At 36.2% G+C, this 21,530-nt stretch overlaps 1 protein-coding gene across 1 annotated transcript; it reads right to left on the bottom strand.

Annotated features, from left to right (window-relative positions):
• Positions 1-1,693: 1,693 nt before the first annotated feature.
• On the bottom strand, positions 1,694-19,985 carry LOC121420085 (platelet-activating factor acetylhydrolase 2, cytoplasmic-like). The gene is made up of 11 exons (XM_041614617.1): positions 19,878-19,985; positions 15,738-15,852; positions 14,724-14,878; positions 12,990-13,155; positions 12,476-12,605; positions 10,940-11,053; positions 8,961-9,052; positions 8,155-8,334; positions 7,597-7,745; positions 6,916-7,044; positions 1,694-5,602 (listed from the first exon to the last, which is right to left on the bottom strand). The coding sequence occupies exons 2-11, from the start codon at positions 15,839-15,841 to the stop codon at positions 5,487-5,489; spliced, it is 1,335 nt and encodes a 444-aa protein (XP_041470551.1). The 5' UTR covers positions 15,842-15,852; positions 19,878-19,985; the 3' UTR covers positions 1,694-5,486.
• Positions 19,986-21,530: the final 1,545 nt, after the last annotated feature.

Genomic DNA, 21,530 nt, shown 5'->3' with positions numbered 1-21,530 from the left:
AGATTTCAACTTAAAGAGGAAGACCACCCTGACAATAGAGGTGTTTTGATAAAGCAAAACAAATTAATAAAATAATATCGGATTATTGGTGAATACTTGATAAAAAACATTGAGAGAGATGCCTTATTTTAAGTTTTGAATTGGTGATCTCACAGGCGAGTAGCTGCTCCATACTGTGAGTAATATCATTACCCTGAATTTCCATTCCGAAAATTGATTTTCTTATGAAGTCTATTCTAGCATGACATGATAAATGCACAAGTAAAATTATTCTTAATTTCAAGAGTAAACCACATGCTCATATCAAGGTGGAGTTGTTCGCATGTGAAATCATAAAATCTTCACCACTATGTTCCTTCGGTTTTGCTGCTATCATTAAAGATAAATTCCAGTTTTGGTAACGATCTCAAAATGACTTTTTACAGAATCTAATATAATTACCACCCAAGTGTTTGTTTGTATGAATAAAAAATATGTGCCAAAGGATTCTGGAAGAAATTGTGTAATTGCTGAGAAATAAGCAAAATAAGCACGGATTCGGTCACTTCCGTCGGGTCTTTATTCCAGCAATAATTTACACTGTCCCACGTGTGCCTATCTGTGTTGGTGATCTTCAGTGTGAACGTTTTTCAGCGTAGATTTCAAGATTTCACAAAGTTCAGTTTATGTAACTGTACCAGATCTAGATCCTCGATGATATAGTGACAATTAGCCTGGTTTTACAGACTTTCTCATGAAATCAGTGTTTACTGCAACTACTGGCATTTCTCTTTAAAACCAACTTATCGTCAGGGTGACCTCCCCATTTAAACTTGTGTTCATTGCTATCATGGCCTGGTTTCCAAAATGATTCGACAACAAAATACAACACACAACACAATACAATAAAACAATAGAACACACACATAAACATAATGTCCATGTAAAATAAAACAAGAATAACATATAAACTGGTCGTTCAGTAATATACGTGTATTAATAACAGTCAAACTGTCAAGCTTACAAAATAAAATTCTGATTCTGTAAAGTTTGAATTAGATTCAAATAAATAATCTAAGGAGTATACACAAATTCCTTTGGAATTCATAAAGACATTGATAAATAATTAATACTTATTTGTCAGATCCACTGTCATGTTGGACTCGTTCAAAACAAAAATTATTAAAATCATTGTCGCCTGCTTGCTTGGGTGACCTCCATATCAAACAAAGCTTAAAAACAGAGTACAACATTAATAGACATGCATGTCAACTCAACCCAAGACAAGTCAAGGCATGAGTACCTATGGCAAATCAATAAATTCAAAATTCTCAATAATTACATTCAACATGCTTCGCATTTTTTCTAATTATTACCCCAGTAATCGGATCCTGGCATGCCCACACACAATGCTTGCACATACTCCACTCCCTTGGGAGCATTAACAGGAGCTTCAAGACTCAAATGCTAGGTATACTACATAGGTTTTTGTATCCTACAGTATACAGAGCTGCCAACCTGAACAAGAACATTTCAGTATTTTTAAAGCTGAAAATCAGTGTTTTGCCGAGGAAATCAGTATTTTTAAAGAAATACCATAGGACAACACATAAAACTGAAACTTGAGAAATCAGTATTTTGCATGAAACCATCAGTTTTCTTCTCATTTTTCAGTACTAAATACTGAAAATCTGTACTATATGTACTTGGCAGCTCTGAGTATAGGTACGGAACCCATTTAACACCTGGGTGGAGAGTGCTAGTGTCGATCGACGCATTGCCAGAGGATGCTATGCCGAAGTGGGATTGAAACACACGACCCTCCGACTGCAAGGCGAAAGTCAGAACCGCTACGCGACACTTCCACGCTTTAATGGTGGCTAATAACAATTAAATACATGTAGGTAGACAAGGTAGACATGTGGTGTTATCCAAAGCACTGAAAGTGAGGTGCCAACATCTCTTAAATTACACAGTACATTAACAAAAGTACATACACCGAAGTAACACTTGGCACTTCATGACTACATTAACACCTTAATAGACCAGACCAACACCTTCTAAAACACATCAATGACATATATGTGACACTGTAGATATTCAAGGACTTCACTTCAAACAAATAAACAGCTCTACATTAGAGACTCATTATACCTTTTTTAAGGCACCCTACCCCCTTCCAACAAAATAAAACAAGTGAACAGATAGTTGCAAAAAAATAATGTAAAAAAATAGATAAACACTCCAAAATTATTTTTTTTCCAAGTATACACATGTAAAACATGAAATACTCCGAGCAGAACAATCTTTCAGTACTTCCATAAAAATATAGTTTAATAGCATACAATGTCCATTCCTCTAGTACCACGTTGGAAAGAACATTAATTCGCAGACGACTGGTTTAATCAACTACCCCATTTTCATGTGTGCATGATTACTGAATATGACTATAACATGGTGAAACAGATTCTAATCAAATGATGGGTTGAAATCTATCAGTCATTTATTTAATTACCTAACAGTCAAAGTTGCAATCGATTGGTATAAAGAGGCTTTCACAATTGCTCATACGATCGTTTGCGATCACTTGATCACAATATATGATGCACAGAATCGCAACGGTTGAAAGCAGTCGCACCACCAATTGTGAAAGGGGCTTTAATGACTACATGTAGTTCTATTGAGCTGTAATAGTTATTATACAAGGATGTTTTATCAAATAATAATAATGATCTTCATCACTTTCTTATCATAAGCATCATTTTGCTTGGGCAATAGAATCATTACACACACGTGTTCCCTTTAAAACGATCCAAATACCTTCAGCGGTGCCTCGGGCAAGTTAGAACCGTTCCAAAGGTACCTCGGGCATGTAATACTTACTAATGACCTTGATGATGTACATGTAGATAGATTTTACACATTGACATCATTGTGCCGCCATGTTAGCGGTCAGTGCCATTGCCATGTGTGCATTGGTGATCTGCAGCCATCATATCGCTGACAACTACGTTAATGTGTATTCCTATACCCTCTGAGCGAGGGCGCTGTGAGATTATGAAATCACATGCACAAGGTGAATATTTGCATATTCTTGAACATTTAACCGTTGGATCATTTTATTTAAATACAAAAAAAAAATGATACAGACAACAAGATATATAAATTAATTGTATTATAAATCATTCAAGTATCATGTAAAGGAAGGTATTTGATTGTAGAAAAAAAAATAAAGTCACTGATAATTTTTGGTATTTGACACACGAAAAAGCACCAAAACCTTAATGAAAATAAAAATATACATGGGAACTCTATTCATCGTTAAGGAAGTATCAAAATCTGATATTAAGGTGTGAAGTCTGAATCTATGTCTATGTGTGTTGCAAGAATCATGAAATCAATTCCCAATCTTTTTAGGGTCCTAAAACTGTGTCCTCCTAATTTATTTCTATAGGAAATTCAAAATTGCTGAGCTGCTGCAAACAAAGAAAAGAAAATGACTTGCTCTAGCTAGTACTGAATTAGTAAAATTAAAACAAAAAATGCAATCGATTGCAAATATTTCTTACAAGTCTAATTATAATGAACTTACAATCAATTATTAGCCAATGTAATAACAACCAATCTTAATTCTTGGTCCTGAATTAATTTCAAGTCAAATCTAGAATCAAAATTAATCTTTAAGACTTGCAAATAATTAAGGTACATGTCATATTTAATAGCAAAATTAACAATACATCTAGCTATTGATCACAGGCTTGTTGAAGGCGGGTCCTGGATCCTTGGGCAAGTGGAATCATTATTTTTTATTTAGGGTATCTTACATTTCTACCTAACCTCCAATTCTTGCTAAACACCCTGTTACTATGAAATAAATATACAGATAAAACTATTTTGAAGAAAGTATAATTGCTTCAATATCTTTATACTGTATTTAAATAAATTCGTAACCTATTCTCTGCATTAAATTGCCATTACAGGGGTATTTCCAGTCCTCTATTAAGAAAACAAACCCTGTAAAAGTACTTTCCTCTGAGCTACAAAGGCAGCTCATTAAAAAAAAATTGTATATTAAAAAAATTAATAATTTTGAAAAAAGTTTCACACATTTCTGTTAATTAATGTTCAATAAATTAGGGCTTGCTAGGCAGTGATTTTCATTGCAACCAGGCTACAAAATGATACAAGCACTACATGTATTTGTAACATTTCTCGTTTGTTATAAAGGAAGATACATTATACCTACATGTACATGCAGTTAATTATAAACCAAGAAGAATTTCGGAAATTATGGTTGAACATATCACAGAACGAAGTCATCTGTGACACATTTCCATTGATTTTAATCAAACCATTGACAGAAGAAATAGATACAATAGATGTAATGACAAAACTTCTTCATTTGAAATTGAACATTTCAAAATCTTATACTCTCTAACTCACACCTTTCTCTCTGCTGCTGGGTGCTGGCACAGCATATACTTCGATGGTGGTTTCCAGCACAAAGGTTAATATATTATCATAAATTTTTGTTAAACATCCATACAAAAAGAGCTTTTTTACCCTCTTCCAGAGCAATTGCTCTCTCCGAGCATGGGATTAGTCAACAGAGAACATATTTTTTTAAAGGAAAATCGTTACTTGATGAAGAATTTACCACGATATCAATCAATACTCAAGTTGGAGAACGAGATGCCAATGAAAATAACACAATTATTTTCATTATCAATGATCATGATTGCCATGTAGTCTGCAAACCACAGACTCACATTTGACACCTTAACCAATCATACTGTGTCTAGAATGAAGACTACACGCCAAACTCTCTTGCCCGTATTTTGGAGTCGGGTGCAACTTAAACTCAGGTTTAAAGTTGTGGTTTAACTATGGAGAGCCAACTGGGGCACAAATCCCAACAGTACACACTCAATTTTATCAACTCATATGACACCCAAATTGTTCATCATTGTCTGGGAATGATAACTGAAGTATTTTTCTACCTTATGAAATCAAAAGGAAACAAAGTTGTAAATATGAAAAATATACAATATGAACAGAATTTTGGAATTTTGGCTCCCCATAATCTTAGCACAGAGTTCGACCACGGTCTAAGTTAAACCCGACTTCAGAATACAGACCTCTCTGTCTGTGTAGGCAGCCACAGTACAAGGTGAATCTAGTCTCACTAATTCAGACTCTACATTATGCAACTTGCAAAAGTGCCTGCAGATTCATTGACACGGACCTAGACATTGTCATTTAAATGATTTCTAATATTACACAATAATGCACTAATTATGGCAATCATTCTATGCGATCATAAATAAATCTCATCAGATCGTACATAGATCATAATAAATATGTAAAAAATGCTTTACAAAAATAACAATCTGTATTAGAGCAGCGTTGATCAAACATTGCAAAACTATAGTAGGCTTTATCCTCCATTATCTCGTCAAATTATTCCTTGACATCATCTTTTTCATCTTTCTACCTTTCATTCCATCTTAATCTCCTCTCTGTTCTTCTGTCTTCTCTTGTCTTTCGTTCTCTCTATCCAGAGTCTCCTTCTGGGGCTGGGATTTTCTTCGTTTTAATCGCAAGCTTCTCCTTATCAGCGAACCTGCAATCAGTAAATACAAAAAAAAGAATATCAATAGGTTATACATTTGTTTGTGGCATGGACGAAGCTAATAGAATATTAATGGGCTATACATTTGTTTATGGCTTGAAAGCATTTTGCACCAATTTGATAAGCCAAAACATGCTAAGGATGAATGCATTAAAGACATATATGTAGGTATATCAACTTTGACGAGTGAGCATACAACTTGATGTAGAATTCTTTATACTTTTCATTTTTTTAATCGTTTTGACAGGAAATGAGATTTCAAACATTATTCTGATTGCAACTCCTGTACAAAAGTCAATGAGGCAACAGTGGTCAGACATTCATTTGACCATAACCATTTGCGATCATGGTTGATACTGACTGAACTCTGAAGAATGTATATCAAATGAAAGGATACAATCTCATCTCTAGGAAAAATAACTATGATCATTGAAGCATTGCAAGATACGATCTCAGCAAGGTCTGAAAATATGCATGACCATGCTTAATGATTCATAATGATACATGCATGACTGACCAAAATTTGCAACTAGGAAAAAAAAAACACAGGCAATACTGCTCTCTTTCATATACTATTCATTTTTATTTTATGATAGCCAGGTTGGGATGGTTTACTTCTCCTTTGAAAGTACGGTTTACGACTCATTTCTGTGAACACTGTACTAATAATAATTATAATCATAATATTCCAGCGTATCATAGCACTGAATACACCGAAATAATGTCTCTTTAAGCGTTATATAGATATTATTACCCCTGTTGTCAGATCCTGGCTAGGCCAAAAACAATTTATGAACTTTTTGCCACTCCCAGGGGAGCATTCCAACAAGGGTTTTCAAACTCAATTTTGAGGCACACTACACTGGCATAAAAATGCATTCAAGTACCCATCTAAAATCTGGGTGGAGAGTGTCAAAGTGTGGAATGATGCCTTGCCCAAGAACGCTAGGCCAGAGTGGGATTTGAACACACAACCCTCTCATTACAATTCGAGAGTCAGAACCACTGCACCAGGCCCCGTCTTACAAAGAGTTACAATTGATCCCATCATTCAACCTCAACTATATGGAAATCCATCTACATCATAATTTTTTTGGCAGGAAATTTGCACAATGTCCTTTGCGAACAAAGTGAAACACACTGAATTGTCAAGACATTTTATGGCTGCATGAGCATACATCATACCTAGAAAACATCTTAATAAACAAACATGCATTTTGTACGTCGAATTTACTGGCTTTCTAAAGTTGCGGTTGATCGGATCAATTGCAACTTTTGTATGACAGGCCCCTATTAATGCTTACCTCGTCTCTCACTGTTCTCCTTCCTAGGCTCTATCTCTTCATCTTCCTTGAGATTGACGTTGGTACCGATCAAGATGAGATCATCATTGGAAGACACTAAACCATCAGTCTCATCAATAAACTGAAGATCTACAACACAAAATAATTTTGACACTAAAACAAAATCCACAAATTTTTTTAAGCTGGTACATTCTACAGTGATGGCGTCACAAAACACTAATTTCAGAATTTTTATTCCATATCACGGTGGAGCATGATGAGAAATATCCACTACCCAAATTCGGTAGGAATCGGACAATGGAGGCCAAAGATAATGACGTCATATACTATTGGTCCTGATGAAATCAATAGATCATTGGCCTGGTTCATAACATTCAGAGCCAGGCCAAGAATACATTCATTTCTACAGGGCTAATTCCAATGAGGTATTAAAAATGGATTAAGCGCATGTTGCATAAGCTGACAAAGTTAACTGGGGCCCGTTGCAGAAAGAGTTGCAATCAAACACAACTCTAAAAATCATGCGCAACTTGATTTTCAACCAATCAACAGCGCGCATTTCTGACTTGCAATTGATTTTTTGACTTGCGTTTAAACGCAACTCTTTCTGCAACGGGCCCCTGGTCATAGAATTCAAACCGATACATTGGCAAAGCATACTATTGTCACATGCATACATACCAAGGTAGTTAGATAGGAAGCGGATAGCAGCATCATTGTTACAAGCCATGGCCATGTAAGGGTCAAGAGGTCCTCTAGAGCTGGCTAGTTTGGCGAGGAATTGAGGCACAATGAGGCTGAAATCGGATTGGCTTTGGTGGACAGTCCCACTGAAAGAGACAAAATGAATAGATGTTTTTATCAAACACAGTACAAAGGTTACAGGGGTTGTCTTGATAAGTTCCAAGTATTTTATGACCACCCAATTTCAATATTATTGTATCCTTGTATGTGTCATGTATCTATTTATTCTATTGTTTTAATCTAATTACCTAGTTTCCTCGCCTCGTCATCGTTGCATGTGTTATTACTCTGTTCTATACTTTGTATTACTTTTAATTGGAATTAACCGAAATATTACATTGAAATGAATTGATTTTCCAGAGCTGTCATGTGCAAGTACACATTAATAATAATATCAAGTTCAATTCTATAGCACTCTCACAAAATAAATTTTGTCTTACAGGGCTTTATACAATGAAAAGAATGATAAGTAAATAAGGTCTATTATCAACTTACCGTACGGTAACCATCCGGCGTGGGCCCGAAGAGGCGTGGATGTCGGGCACGAGCGAGAGCATGCGCTTGATGTTGGCTTTCCACTGAAACTTCTCTGTGTTGATGAACAACATTGGCTGTTTGACATTGAGGTGACTTTCAGCCAGAGGAAACATCCATGCATCGAATGCTACCCCACATCTGAAAGTGAGCGAGAGAGAGAGAGAGAGAAGGGTATCTTGACTGTCAGTACATCATGTTCATAACTACAAATTCACTGGTGAATGAAAAGAACTATGCCCATGTTAAACCTTGGGGAACATGGAATTTTGGTTGATTTAGAAGGAGGATATATGCCTGGCATAATCTGGTCCAATAATTTGCTTCAATTTGGGTGAATTGTTGACTTAGGCAAGGTCAACTTCTGCAAGTTTTCCTGTATTTCAACCTCTGTAAAATGGGACTAACAGTATGAAACTTGCATCAATAATTGTGTGCTCAAAATGAAGCCACCACTACTATATCATAACCCTTTCAGAAGAAAGGAGTGAAAAGCTTGATTATTAAATTTCCCTCTAAAATTCCCAACAGAAAGACAAGAAAGGGAGAAAAAAACAATTAAAAATGGAAGAGAAAGGAGGAGAAAGATTAAGGAAAGAAGCATGAAGATGAAGGAGGGAAAATGGAGTAAATGAAAAGAAGAATTCTTAAGTAGAAGATAAAAAAATGTGAGAGGAAATTAAGAATTGCATCAGCAAGAATAAAAATAAGAGAAAGAAAAACAGAGGGGAAAAAATATAATCCAACATATGCATCATGTTTCTTACTTGAATCTATCATCTCTACTCAGACAGGCAATGGTTGTAGCACCACCGAATGAATGACCACACACTGCTACATCACTTAAATCCATACGACCCTGATAACAAAAAGTATAAACAAATAAAATCATATTGGAACAAAGTGAAAGCTTGATGAGGAGTATTCTGACAAAAAGAAATGAAAGAGAAATAAAACAAAGAAAATTATTAGAAATTTAGGCAAGGAGTTCTTCCTCAAGGGCAAACACTTTTTATCGATACCCTGATTAACCCCCCCCCCAAAAAAAAAAACAACAACTAAAGTTAATAAAATATTAAGAATTGAATTGGTGCCCTTCAAATATTTTGAAAATACCTACATGTAGGTGCCCTGAAAAAAAAATTGTGAAATTGCCAAGTTGATATTGATATTCATAGGCGATTTAACAAACGCCCTTAAAAAAAAACCTGCCTTGCCCTCCAAATAAAAAGGCTGGTCAAATGCCCTCAGCCACGGCTAAGGCAAGGAAGAACTGGTCAAAGGAGGTACCTCTTGCATGTAATTCTTATGAATACCATCGATGATAACCATTATTTGTATATCAGTCATTGCTAGTAAGAAGTTGGCAGCTGATTTTATTTTCATTATTAAAGATTATGTTACAGATTAAAATACAAGGGAGTTTTTGCACCGGGATGCAAGACACTTTCAACAACACAGAAAATGTATTGTCAAAAGTCCTTCACGATAAAGAGCAACCAAGAAGTAAAAAATCGGTGAATCAAAAACGCACTTTCGTCCTGGACTGCAGACAAACAACATATTTGCAATTTTTTAGTCAGCACCGAAACTTATGACAAACCTCCTCTTCCGGTTTACTAATTTTCGACAAAGACCCCCCAGCTGCTCATCGTCATTTAACAGGCATTTTCTATACATTAATGGTGTTGAGTAGAATAAATAACCAGTTGTCTCACGATGTATCAAACATAGTATGAAAGTGAAGTTTCGTCTGCAAGCTGCTAGACTTCGTCAGTCTATTCAATCCTTCACCACGATGAACCTCTTCCACATCATTAATGGTGCTCTTAGATTCGTTTCGCATTGCGGTGTGAACACACTGGCTTGTATTCTGAACTCAGGTTTGAATAAAACTCTGTATAGACAATTGTGGCACAACTTTTCATGAGTGCGTGTTTAATTCATCAGCTTATTTGACATTCACATCATTCACAATTGTCCGAGAATGTTTAATGATAATTTTTTTTCATCATGAAATCCAAGGGGAAACAAAATAGTAAACAAAATACATATACAATATAAATATAACTTAAGATAATTTGGCCCTTCATAATTTCAAAACAGATTTAGACCATGGTCTAAGTTAAAGGGGAATGAAACATTTGGAACAAGTAGGCCTGTGTAAAAACAGAAAAATCAAAGAATAAGAACAAAGAAACTTTGAGAAAAATCAGACAAATAATGAGAGAGTTATGAGCATTTCAATATTGAAATCGCTGATGCCATAGATATCCTCCCATTCGCAATGCAACAAGAATGTGTGATGTCACATGTGAACAACTTTCCTTTTGATGGACTATAAAATACACCCAAATTATCTCTTTTTGCTTTTTCTTCTGCTGATACAAAATCTTCATCCATGATGTATTCTTTAAAAATCTGTATACATGCCCTCCTATAGAAAGAACACATGATCTACTGATAGATGTGATAAAAGAGGAAGTTTAAGTGAAATATATACTAAAGTAATGGGGAGAGTTGTTCACAAGGGACATCATACATCTTTGTCGCATTGCCAATGTGAGGATCTCCATAGCATTAGTGATTGCAATATTCAAATGCTCATAACTTTCTCATTTGTCTGATTTTTCTCAAACTTTCTTTGATCTGGTTCTTAGATTTTTCTGTTTTCACACAAGCTTTCTTGTTCCAAAGTTTTTATTCTCCTTTAAGCTGGACTTCAGATTCTGGGCCTCGTTATTACCTGAAAGACAGCAAGATCCATATCTGGATCAAGATCATTCTCTAAATGTTCTCCTTCATCTAGATCCTGAAGATAGTCTAGTACTGCTATACATTCCTCCTTCCTCTGATTAACCTACAAGACAAACATACAAATCTGAATGATTTACTTAGATAAAGGTATTCTAATTATTTATCTATTCATTCATTCATTCATTCATTTATTTATTTCATTTTCAGGCAAAAAAAAACAAGTCAGCAATCGAAACATTACAAAAGAAATGTGAAACTGAGCACCAGCCTATGCCTGGGGATCACCTAAAAGAATAGAAAATTCTGTTGAGAGGTTCTCTACATTGGATGGTGCCTATATGGAATAAGATAAAATAGCAATAAATTTAAACATGCAATTACAATACTTCTATATAAATTAACCATCATCGAAACATGAGCTAAACAAAAAACAAAGTTATCAAATTAATACTTTCAGAAAAAATGCAGATTGAGTCAAATCAACAATTAGTCATTTATTAGAGACAGAGATGGCATTACGTGAAAACACCGTTTGGAGTTGGACCGCAGTTCAGATTGCAAACTGCGGTGTTATACCCCATTTTTCGTTTGGATCTCCCAAATATCATTTCCAAGCCCTTATCACCCGCGCTTGGCAAGGTAATCCAGGGGTAATCCCCGCTGTCTCAATTTCACCCCCACAGGCCAGTATATGAGCGTTGAGCAAAGGACCAAAAGATAAACAACAGCTGTGCTATTACGTAAGACTTCTCTGCCTGTAGTAGGCCGGACCTTCGGAATGAAATTATTGTATTCGATATTTAATCACGTTTTCAAAGGCATATTGTATTCAGTAATCCAATGTTAGTCCATTTTCAATTTCGAACGAAGAAAATCAACCTCGAAATAAGTAAGCGAATAAAAATGACAGCATGTTTTGCAGAAACCGAGCTCAGCGCTGCGCATGCATCCCATCGTGTGTGGCCCCCTACTGTGACTGTATATGCCGGGCTCTTGTGTTATCTTCGGACCGACGTCAAGAAACAGGTGTTTTGATACTTAAATTGCTTGCTTGGGGCATGTTAGGGTTTGTCGTATTTGGAGAAGAGAATTGATGAGAAGGGAAACCGGGGTATAGTGATCTCAAATGGAAGTTTTTCGTCATGGGAGGTCAAATGAGTGAACTTTGACGTATTATTAACCACTACTTTAAGTCACTATATAGTTGTTTATGTGTTTATTTCAATCATTTATCAATTTTTGTGTTGATGTTGCATTTTTTTTACCTTTAATAATCCATTCCCTCTTTCATCTACTCATTCCTCCCTTCTTTTCTTTATGCATTCATTCGTTCCTTTCACTCACTCATTTATTTATTAATTAATTACATCAATCACACATTCAATCAATCAATCATCAATTCAGTAATTCTTTCAGTAATTTTTTCAATCATTAATTCATCCATTCACTCAGTTTATTAAATCCTTCCTTCCTTGTGTTTATCACTTAACACCCTTCCTCAAAAAAAAATAAAGTAAATTTTCACCTGTCTTGTGCGTAACTCCTGCTCCTCATACGCTGCTTTATGATATGCTATCCACTGCTGGTCTAACTCATTAGCCGTTCCATTGCTATTGTTGTTATTGATGATGAACGATGCACAAGCAGATTGATCTCTGTAATGTAAAGATGTAAACAAAAATGCTGATTAATTTGTGTTGATATATTTTTTTTTATTTTATCTTTATAGATATGTTAATTCATTTATTCAGTCGGTCAGTTCTTCATTCACTCATTCATTTGTTTGTATCCATCAATCCATCCATCCATTCTTTGTTTCATTCTTTTATTCATTCAGTTAGTCAGTCAGCAATTGATTGATTTGACTGACTGATTGATTGCTCGCTCGACTGACGGACTGATTGATTGATTGACTGCTCGATCGATCAACTGACTGACTGATTGATTGATTACCTTACATCATTTTTTGTTCACTCATTCATCCATCAATGCATCCATTCATTTACTCACTCGAGTAATAACTGTTACATGCTAAATACCTGTGTTCCACCGCTGCTACAATACAACCATGGGATGCAATATCCATACATATACTGGTGTACGTGGTTCTACATCCCCCTAGTCCATGGCTGAAGATGATGACTGGATACTTGTTCTTGGAATCACTCAGTTTACCATGCCAACAGACAGGCAATGTGACTTTCGCTGCAATGGACAAGACAACACAAAGAGCAAACTGAGTAATACTGTGTGTGTTATAAATACATGTAGGTACTAGTCTTAGAATAAACCTTTTGAGATAACCCTTAACCCTTTCCAAGCGAGAAAAATGTATAATAATTAATTAAATGTACATGTACATGTATAATAATTATATTTTTTTTAACTTTAGATATTTTAAGATACTATGATGCGTATTCAATTTTAATATATAAACTATCAATCTTTGTAAGATATAAAATTCATAATTGTCAACCATTTTTATTTGTACATAATCCAACCTTGTATAACGGTTGCAATGAAGATTGAATTGAATTGAAAAGTGTACTTCGCACCAATGCACACTCGATGCCGTGCGAACTTCACATTTCATGCTCAAGCAACGCCTTGTTCCCCCTCCCTGAAAATAATACAAAGAGTTGATAGTACCAAGAAACCATTTTATTTGTAGAAGGAAAATGAAATATTTTGTGGGAAAAAAGTAGTTTTTGCTACTTGGTAGTATAAAAAACTTTAAAAACTGTATCTTTAATATCCCTCCCCACTATATATCTAAACTTTCACACTTTTTATTTCGTGACATCATTTTATCGAAATATATTTATAACCTATTACGGTTCCCATGTAAACCTCCCTCATGACTGTTATTGTTTCAAGCAGTTACCTGCTTATTATAGATGGCCCCTGCATTTTTACCTAACATCGAGTGACCATAGCTGCAAGGATCGCATTTGTTATATTCTAGGTTTTGACGTCACCTCAGCGACTATAAATGCATTGTATTGTCAAAAACAGGGTTAAGGTGATGTCAGTTGCTGCTTACAAGTTGTGTAATCAGGTAGTTTACATGTACATGTAGTTGATGTCAATCACGCTAGTGTTAACGTGTTGATTATATCTATCTTTCTGCAGCTCTGGAATCTGAGCTGCAGCGAGAATTTTGGGTTAATCATAGTGCAAAATGATGAATGCTATCTCTGATGGCGAATTCACATAGACTATATAATAGAACAGATATTGCCTGGTCTATCTTTTTATTTTAATAACATTTCAAATCCCCTCCATAGCTTTATTTTTCCCTCTGAAGAAATATTTTTTGGCAAAATAAAATCCCTTGGGAAAAACATTACTCCGTCGAGGAGAGGAAACGTTATATTCAAACTCTAGGTAGGTAATATCTGTCTAATATCCTGGACCTACAAGAATAATATAACATTGGGTAGTCCTAAGGTTAGAAGAATGTTATTGCACCCCTTGCCCCCCCTCAAAAAAAAATAAATAATAATAAATAAATAAATAAATAAATAAATAAATGAATGAATGAATGAATGAATGAAAGAATGAATGAATAAATAAATAAATAAATAAATAAATAAATAAAGTGAAAATGAAGTTGGACTGTTTTAAAAAAGAGAGGATCACACTATCGTACTGTTTAAAATGTTCTCATCATTGTAGAAAAATTAATCTGATATTCTGTATTGTACCTGAAACTAGAAATGTTACTCAGTCAATGAAAATGTCAAACCACTTTTCAATTATCAATCACTTACATAGCAGCCACTTGAGAGTTACCCCAGCCAGCTTCTTGCCCACAACTGCCCCATAACCCTTGGCATACTGGGTGCCTGGGAGCCAAGGAGGCCTTGCTTTCTTAGGGGGCCCACCTGGAACCTTCTCCATTGGGTAGAACAGACGGAAGAACACCCTAGGATGAGATTACAATATTGTTTTAAAGATAGATGAAAGTAGTTGCAGTGAAAAACAAGAAAGTCTTTGATTTCATTTGGCTCAAAACCAATGCTTAGTTTGCTAATATCTCAGCAATTAAATGCATTTTCCCCAGAATCCTTTGGCACCAATTTTATTTATGCAAAAAGATATATAGGTGGTCATTCTATTGTTGTATTTTCATTTTGAAACTGCTACCCCAAGTGGCATTTATCTTTAAATCAAACATTGAGAAAAACCATGCAATATATGGAATTTAAAGGTCAAGTCACCCCAGAGTAAATCAAAGTATGTTTATATATCATCAGTTTCCTGACTGACTGGGACAATAATTTTGTAAAAACGAATCAAACATTAAAATGCTGACTTCCCTATAAATCTGCATCCACTTTTGATGAAATTTTCAGAGCTATCAGTCAAAATGTTATTGGAGTGGACTGGCTTTTAAGAATGAAAAAGTGTAACTTGTTTTCTAGTTTTGTCTTATTCTACATCTCTTATATTCATAATGCAGCCTAAATTTTCTCACTTGTTCAAATTCATGTGATTTTTTGCAATCAATTAGGAAATAAACTTACAAGAAATTATGAGGTCAATATAACATTTTCCATTGATTTTCATGATTTTTCATTATAATTTTCATAATTTATTTGTTGCCCTGATTACGCTGAAAATTGTGTTTTCAACTGAATTGAATTCTGTGAATTTTGCCTGTATGCACTTAGGTGGTAATTTTATTAGATTCTCAAATTCCTGTTCAAACTCATTTTAAGGTCGTTACCACATCTGGTATTTATCTTTAATCTCATCTTCCACCATTCCATGCTAATACATACCCCGATGTCGAAAGACCAGCCATAATATCCCCGCATCCGACCCCATAGGGCCCTCTTCCTTCCGGTATACGACGGGGTGAACGGCCTTGACTTCTGCTTGCCATCTTAGATGGACCTGTCCATGTTTAAAAAAAAGAGAAAAAAACAATTTCAATTGGGGGCTACTTAAAGCCATTGACTGCCTATATATATGCAACATTGGCTAAGCTTTAAAGGGAAATCCAACCCAAATAAAAACTTGTTTTTATAAGAAAAAGAAAAATCAGACAAGTTGATAGGTGAAAGTTTGAACAATATTGGACAAACAACAAGAAAGTTATGAATTTTTAAAAGTTGTAAATATTGTTAATCACTATACCCATGGAGACTTCAAATTGGCCGCATATGGGATGTCATAGTGATGTAAGGCAAGGACTACTCTTCCATGTACTCCAATACATATTATGGCTAAAATGTCATTTTTTCCCCAAAGTTTTATTTCAAATTATATTTTTCTTTCAAGAGGACATAAAACAATATACTTCCTGGATTATATTAAGATTACTGCCTCAGGGGAATGGATACTTAGGAGAAAACAACAAATCCCTGATAATAAAGTACATGGCCTATGGGAAAGTTGTCCTTGCCCCTTGTCATAATTTACTTACCCAGTTGCCAATTTGAAATCTATATACTATTAGTGATCTCAATTTTAAAGCAGCTATAACTTTCTTATTGCTTGTCCGATTTCTTTCAAACTTTCGCCATTCTGTTTAATTTATTTTTCTCCTTCCCAACACAACCTTTTATGGCCAAGGCTGGATTCCCCTTTAACATTGCTAGGGTTTATTATTGATAGTCAATTGACAATGTCTATAGATATATGTCATTCTGCTTCTCATTGTTCATACAAGATTAGAAAGATTACGTGTTATCTTGATCAAGACACTACGGCAAGACCTGGGCCCCGTCTTACAAAGAGTTACGGCTGATCCAATCAATCCAAACTGTATGGAAATCCAACCATTCCATAATCATTTCTATTGGAAATTTGCACAATCTCTTTAGGAAACAAAGAGAATCACACTGAATCTTTAAGAGAACAATGAATGTACACTTTACATAATTTTACATAATGTTTAATACTGTTTATTCAATTGCTATTCATTTGTTGTCATTAATATCAATTGTTAAATGAGTATTTAATTAATATTTGTAACTGTTAGAAGTATTTACTAACTTACATCCAAATTGAATAGCTCAAGGAAGGATGAAGTTTATCAAATTCAAACAGAATTGGCACTTACTGGAATCCCATTAATCGATCAATGCAACACACATCAAAGTACAGGCGCTACCAATTTTTGAAAATAGTAATAATAAAAAATTTCATATGGCGGCCAAAATAGATTCGTGGGAGGACTATCAACTACTTTCTTTTTTACTTGGCCTTATTATAGTGGATGATACATTTATCACTAGATGCGCATGGCCAATATCATATGGGAGACTGTCTCCTATGAGAGAGATTATATCCAATATCAGAGACCTTTGTCATGTTTGTGAACAATTTGGGTATCCAATTTCAGAGACAGTCTCCGGAGCAAGTCTTCAATCACTCACACAACATGCGAGGTTAGTAATACTAACCTCGCACAACGCATGTGGTTTCATAGTGGACTTTGACGTTTTCATTCATCACACGAATGTGAGGGAATGAAAAACGCCAAACGTTTCAGTATTTCTCCACTATGGAATTCTTTTTTTAATGATTTAAGTTTGTTTTAAAAATGAATTGGAAATTATTTATAAAAGTGTTTTTATCGCTTACCTCCAAGTCTCAACCAGGATACTCCGTTTGATCCGTCCTTAATACTGCGTTGGAAAGTACGCAAACAACAATCGAAAAGCAATTTTTCGTATCGAACATTCTCAATTCAAGTCGTCAGCGCATAATAGGAAATTGTACCAAAAATCAACAGGTTGCATCTCATGTATATACTTATTGGTAAAGTACGCCATCTTTTGACAAGATGATGATGAAAGTGGATTGAACGAGCAAGAAAATAATGCTGATCGCCTAGAATGCAGCTAGCTTGCAACACCGTAAACAAAGGTACGGTAGGCACTTAAGAACCAAGTTTGAAAGGACACTCGTAAATTACGTCACTCTCGCGATGAATATTCATTAGATCGTGGTCGTGCGTGTTCAATACAAACTCTCTGCATGCATGCACTCAGTGTGTATTGAACACGCACGACCACGATCTAATGAATATTCATCGGCGAGAGTGACATAATTTTACGAGTATCCTTTCAAACTTGGTTCTTAAGTGCCTACCGGCTTTAAATAATATCGCGCGCCCTCTTTAGGCAAAAGTTGATATCAACGCTGATCCAGAGGCATCTACGTGAACCGTGAAGATCACGAAAAATGCTCTTATTTTATTTAAAAAAACAGCAAAGAGAATCAACAAACGATCCATATGGTTCGGTAAGTGTCATAGCGTAATTATAATTCTTAGCTACGATGTAAAGTCATAGTTATTTTAGTAAAAAGGGTGTGAAAGATTCGCGTGCACCAGGTGCATATGAATCCTTCACACACAAGACGACTTGAAACCATGAGTGGTCTCCAATATGGGAGACGATCTCCCATAAATTAGTATAAGGCCATATTAAAGATAAATTCCAGTTGTGGTAATGATCTCAAAATGACTTTTTACAGAATCCAATAATATTAATATGACCACCCAAGTGTCTGTAGGCCCTATATCAGTATATGAATAAAAAATATGTGCCAAAGGATTCTGGAAGAAATTGTGTAATTGCCGAGAAATAAGCGCGGATTCGGGCATTTCCGTCGGGTCTTTATTCCAGCAATATAATATTCACTGTCCCTGTGTTGGCAAGTTCAGTCTGATTTAACTGATTGTTTTTCACAAAAATTTCAGCTGCCTTAGAATTAGATTTCATGACAAAGACAAAGTGCAGTTTATGTAGGTTTCACCGAGACTGAACCAGATGTAGGCCTAGATCGACGATGTCGATGGTATAGATAGTATTAATAGTAATACTTAACCTTGGTTTTACAGACTTTCTCACGAAATCAGTGTTTTACTGCAACTAGGCCCTAGGGCCTACTGTAATTTAGCTTTAACTGGAGAGTCTCCCATTGCCTATAAATTATAAGGCAGTGTATACAGCCACACGCGTGTGTCTTTACCATCCAGCCACACGCGTGTGGTTATATCCAGAACACTATCGAGTATCTGTGGATACCGCCACACGCCGCCAGTAATAACGGTAAAACACGTATGTAGGTCTGACCGTCTATATCACGATCAAAATAACCTCATTTCTTCATTAAATTCTTACATTCTAAACCCCTTTGATTTCTTTAAATTGTTTCAATTTCATTCTCACCGTCTTCTTTCCTTGCTTTTCTTGTCTTGTTACAAAAGGCCGCCTGTTAAATAGCAAATTTCCACACTTTTTCTACTTGTGTCGATTCTCTACTGACTCTAGACTAGGCTATGTGCGCGTACGTGCGTACGTACGAAACCCAAACTGTGTATGTCTACTGCGCTAGCGCTGCGCTAACGCTGTATGGGTCTGCCACCGCGAAGGAAGCCAGAATCGACACAAGTAGAAAAAGAGAATTTGCTGTTAAACAGACGACCGTTTGTAACAAGACAAGAAAAGCAAGGAGAGAAGACGGTGAGAATGAAATTGAAACGATCTAAGGATATCAAAGGGGTTTAAAATGTAAGAATTTAATGAAGAAATGAGGTTATTTTGATCGTGATATAGACGGTCAGACCTACATACGTGTTTAACTGTTATTACTGGCGGCGTGTGGCGGTATCCACAGATAGGTGTTCTGGATATAACCACACGCGTGTGGCTGGATGGTAAAGACACACGCGTGTGGCTGTATACACTGCCAAATTATAATTGCATTGCCCGTGCGCCTCTCCTGCCTGCAGTACAGGCAGCCTAAAGGCGGGCACAGCGGGTCATCCCGGCCGGAGTACAGGGGACTTGGCCGCGTCGGTAATCAGTCACCACCGAACCCACAGGCGACACCCAAACTTACTCCGATTAATCTATATACGCGAAAGCCGGAAATCAAGAGAAAATTATGATTAATTTACGTACCAGTGGATTCGATCTTAGGGACTGGTGCAGTTGTATTTTGATATATGGGAGGGAAATATTTAGACTGAACAAGAATAACGACGAAAATCTTCGGCTGGCAGAATTTGATGATGACGTCTCGGAGACCAGATTCGCGACAGTTCGACATACAGGCAAATCCAAGCACAATTGAGCAACGCCCAACTTAATTCGACCTCTACCACAGTCGAGTCGACAATAATCGGGCTCATATTAGAATATAGAACGAATCTCTAATAAATATGTTTAAAATAATTAGGATAGGTCCCAATCATTGGCAGTGCGAGCCTGTCTTCTTTTAGAGTCATTTCTGAAAATTACTACTTTAATATAGGATATTTATATTGCGCACATATCCACCTTGTTAGGTGCTCAAGGCGCTCCTATATTACCTGGCTAAGCTAGGCGTTCATAGCGCACACAGCTTAGTTCTTAAGGAATTACTTCCTACCGGTACCCATTTACCTCACCTGGGTTGAGTACAGCACATTGTGGATCAGTTTCTTGCTGAAGGAAATTACGCCATGGCTGGGATTCAAATCCATGGCCCCCTGTTTCAAAGTCCGAAGACTAATCCACTGGGCCACAACGCTCCACGTTCCACGTACTTTCAGAGACATGCAACTTTAGTCGACGGAGCAGGGGGCTTCAGCTCCCGGCTCCCCCCCCCCCACTTTTCTTCCGAAACCGTGTCCAAAAACATAAAAATGACCATAGGGTTGTAATTTTTTGCATGGTCAGCCCCCCCCCCCCTCGCTTTGAAAACCGTTTCGCGCCCACCGCATATGACGTCACAAATCATGCAACTTAAAATTCTAATAACTTTTTTTTTTCAAACCCGGCCATTATTTTTATTATTTTTTCTGCTATTTTCACAATATAATCCTAATGTCAGTTTGAACTTACCCTTTAAGGATTACAGGGACCGTAATGAAGAGTATGTAGGCGCGGCCACACACTAAGAAATAAAGGTTCAAAATTGAACCCCGAAAGGTTGATGCAAAATCAGCACCCTATATGGGTTCAAAAATTGAACCCTGCGGTTGGGGTTCATTTTTGTACCCTGCGGGTTCAAAACTCACCCCTAAATTTTAAATTGTATCCCTAGGGGTGCAGTTTTGAACCCGCAGGGTGCAAAAATGAACCCCAACGGCAGGGTTCAATTTTTGAACCCCAAATCAGGGGTTCAATTTTTGAACCCCAAATCTGCAGGGGTTCAATTATTGAACCCATATAGGGTGCCCATTTTGCATCAACCTTTCGGGGTTCAATTTTGAACCTTTATTTCTTAGTGTGCAGCGGAAGTGAGAGGAGGGCAGAGCTGGGGGCACTTTTCCCTCCCAATAAAAAATGGGAGGCAAAACGAGTTGCCCCCCCCCGAATGCCCCCTGAAATTGAACAAAAAATAAAAATGAACAGTTATCTAAACACAATTGGCCCGTATTCTGAAGTCAGATTTAACTTAGACCACGGTCTACTACTCTGTGCTAAAATTATGGGGAGCCAAAAACTCAATAATTCTGCTTATATTGTATATTTTTTATATTAATTATTTCATTTCATTTTGCTTTTATAATGGAAAAAATATTTCAGCTATCATTCCGAGGTTGCATTCTGAGAGTGTTATAAATGATT

This window comes from Lytechinus variegatus, chromosome 8, assembly GCF_018143015.1.
Source record: "Lytechinus variegatus isolate NC3 chromosome 8, Lvar_3.0, whole genome shotgun sequence".
Taxonomy (NCBI): Eukaryota; Metazoa; Echinodermata; class Echinoidea; order Temnopleuroida; family Toxopneustidae; genus Lytechinus; species Lytechinus variegatus.
Note: the sequence above shows the minus strand (reverse complement) of the source record. Positions and strands in the feature narration are given on the sequence as shown.

What these genes read in the sequence shown, in the direction of transcription:
- LOC121420085 (XM_041614617.1), bottom strand. Translation starts at nt 15,841, where the DNA reads ATGGCAAGCAGAAGTCAAGGCCGTTCACCCCGTCGTATACCGGAAGGA. An exon ending in AGGAGTTACGCACAAGACAG is followed by an intron (nt 11,054 to 12,475) that starts GTGAAAATTTAC and finishes TTTGTCTTGTAG; the next exon opens with GTTAATCAGAGGAAGGAGGA. An exon ending in CTTCCTATCTAACTACCTTG is followed by an intron (nt 7,045 to 7,596) that starts GTATGTATGCAT and finishes TTTGTGTTGTAG; the next exon opens with ATCTTCAGTTTATTGATGAG.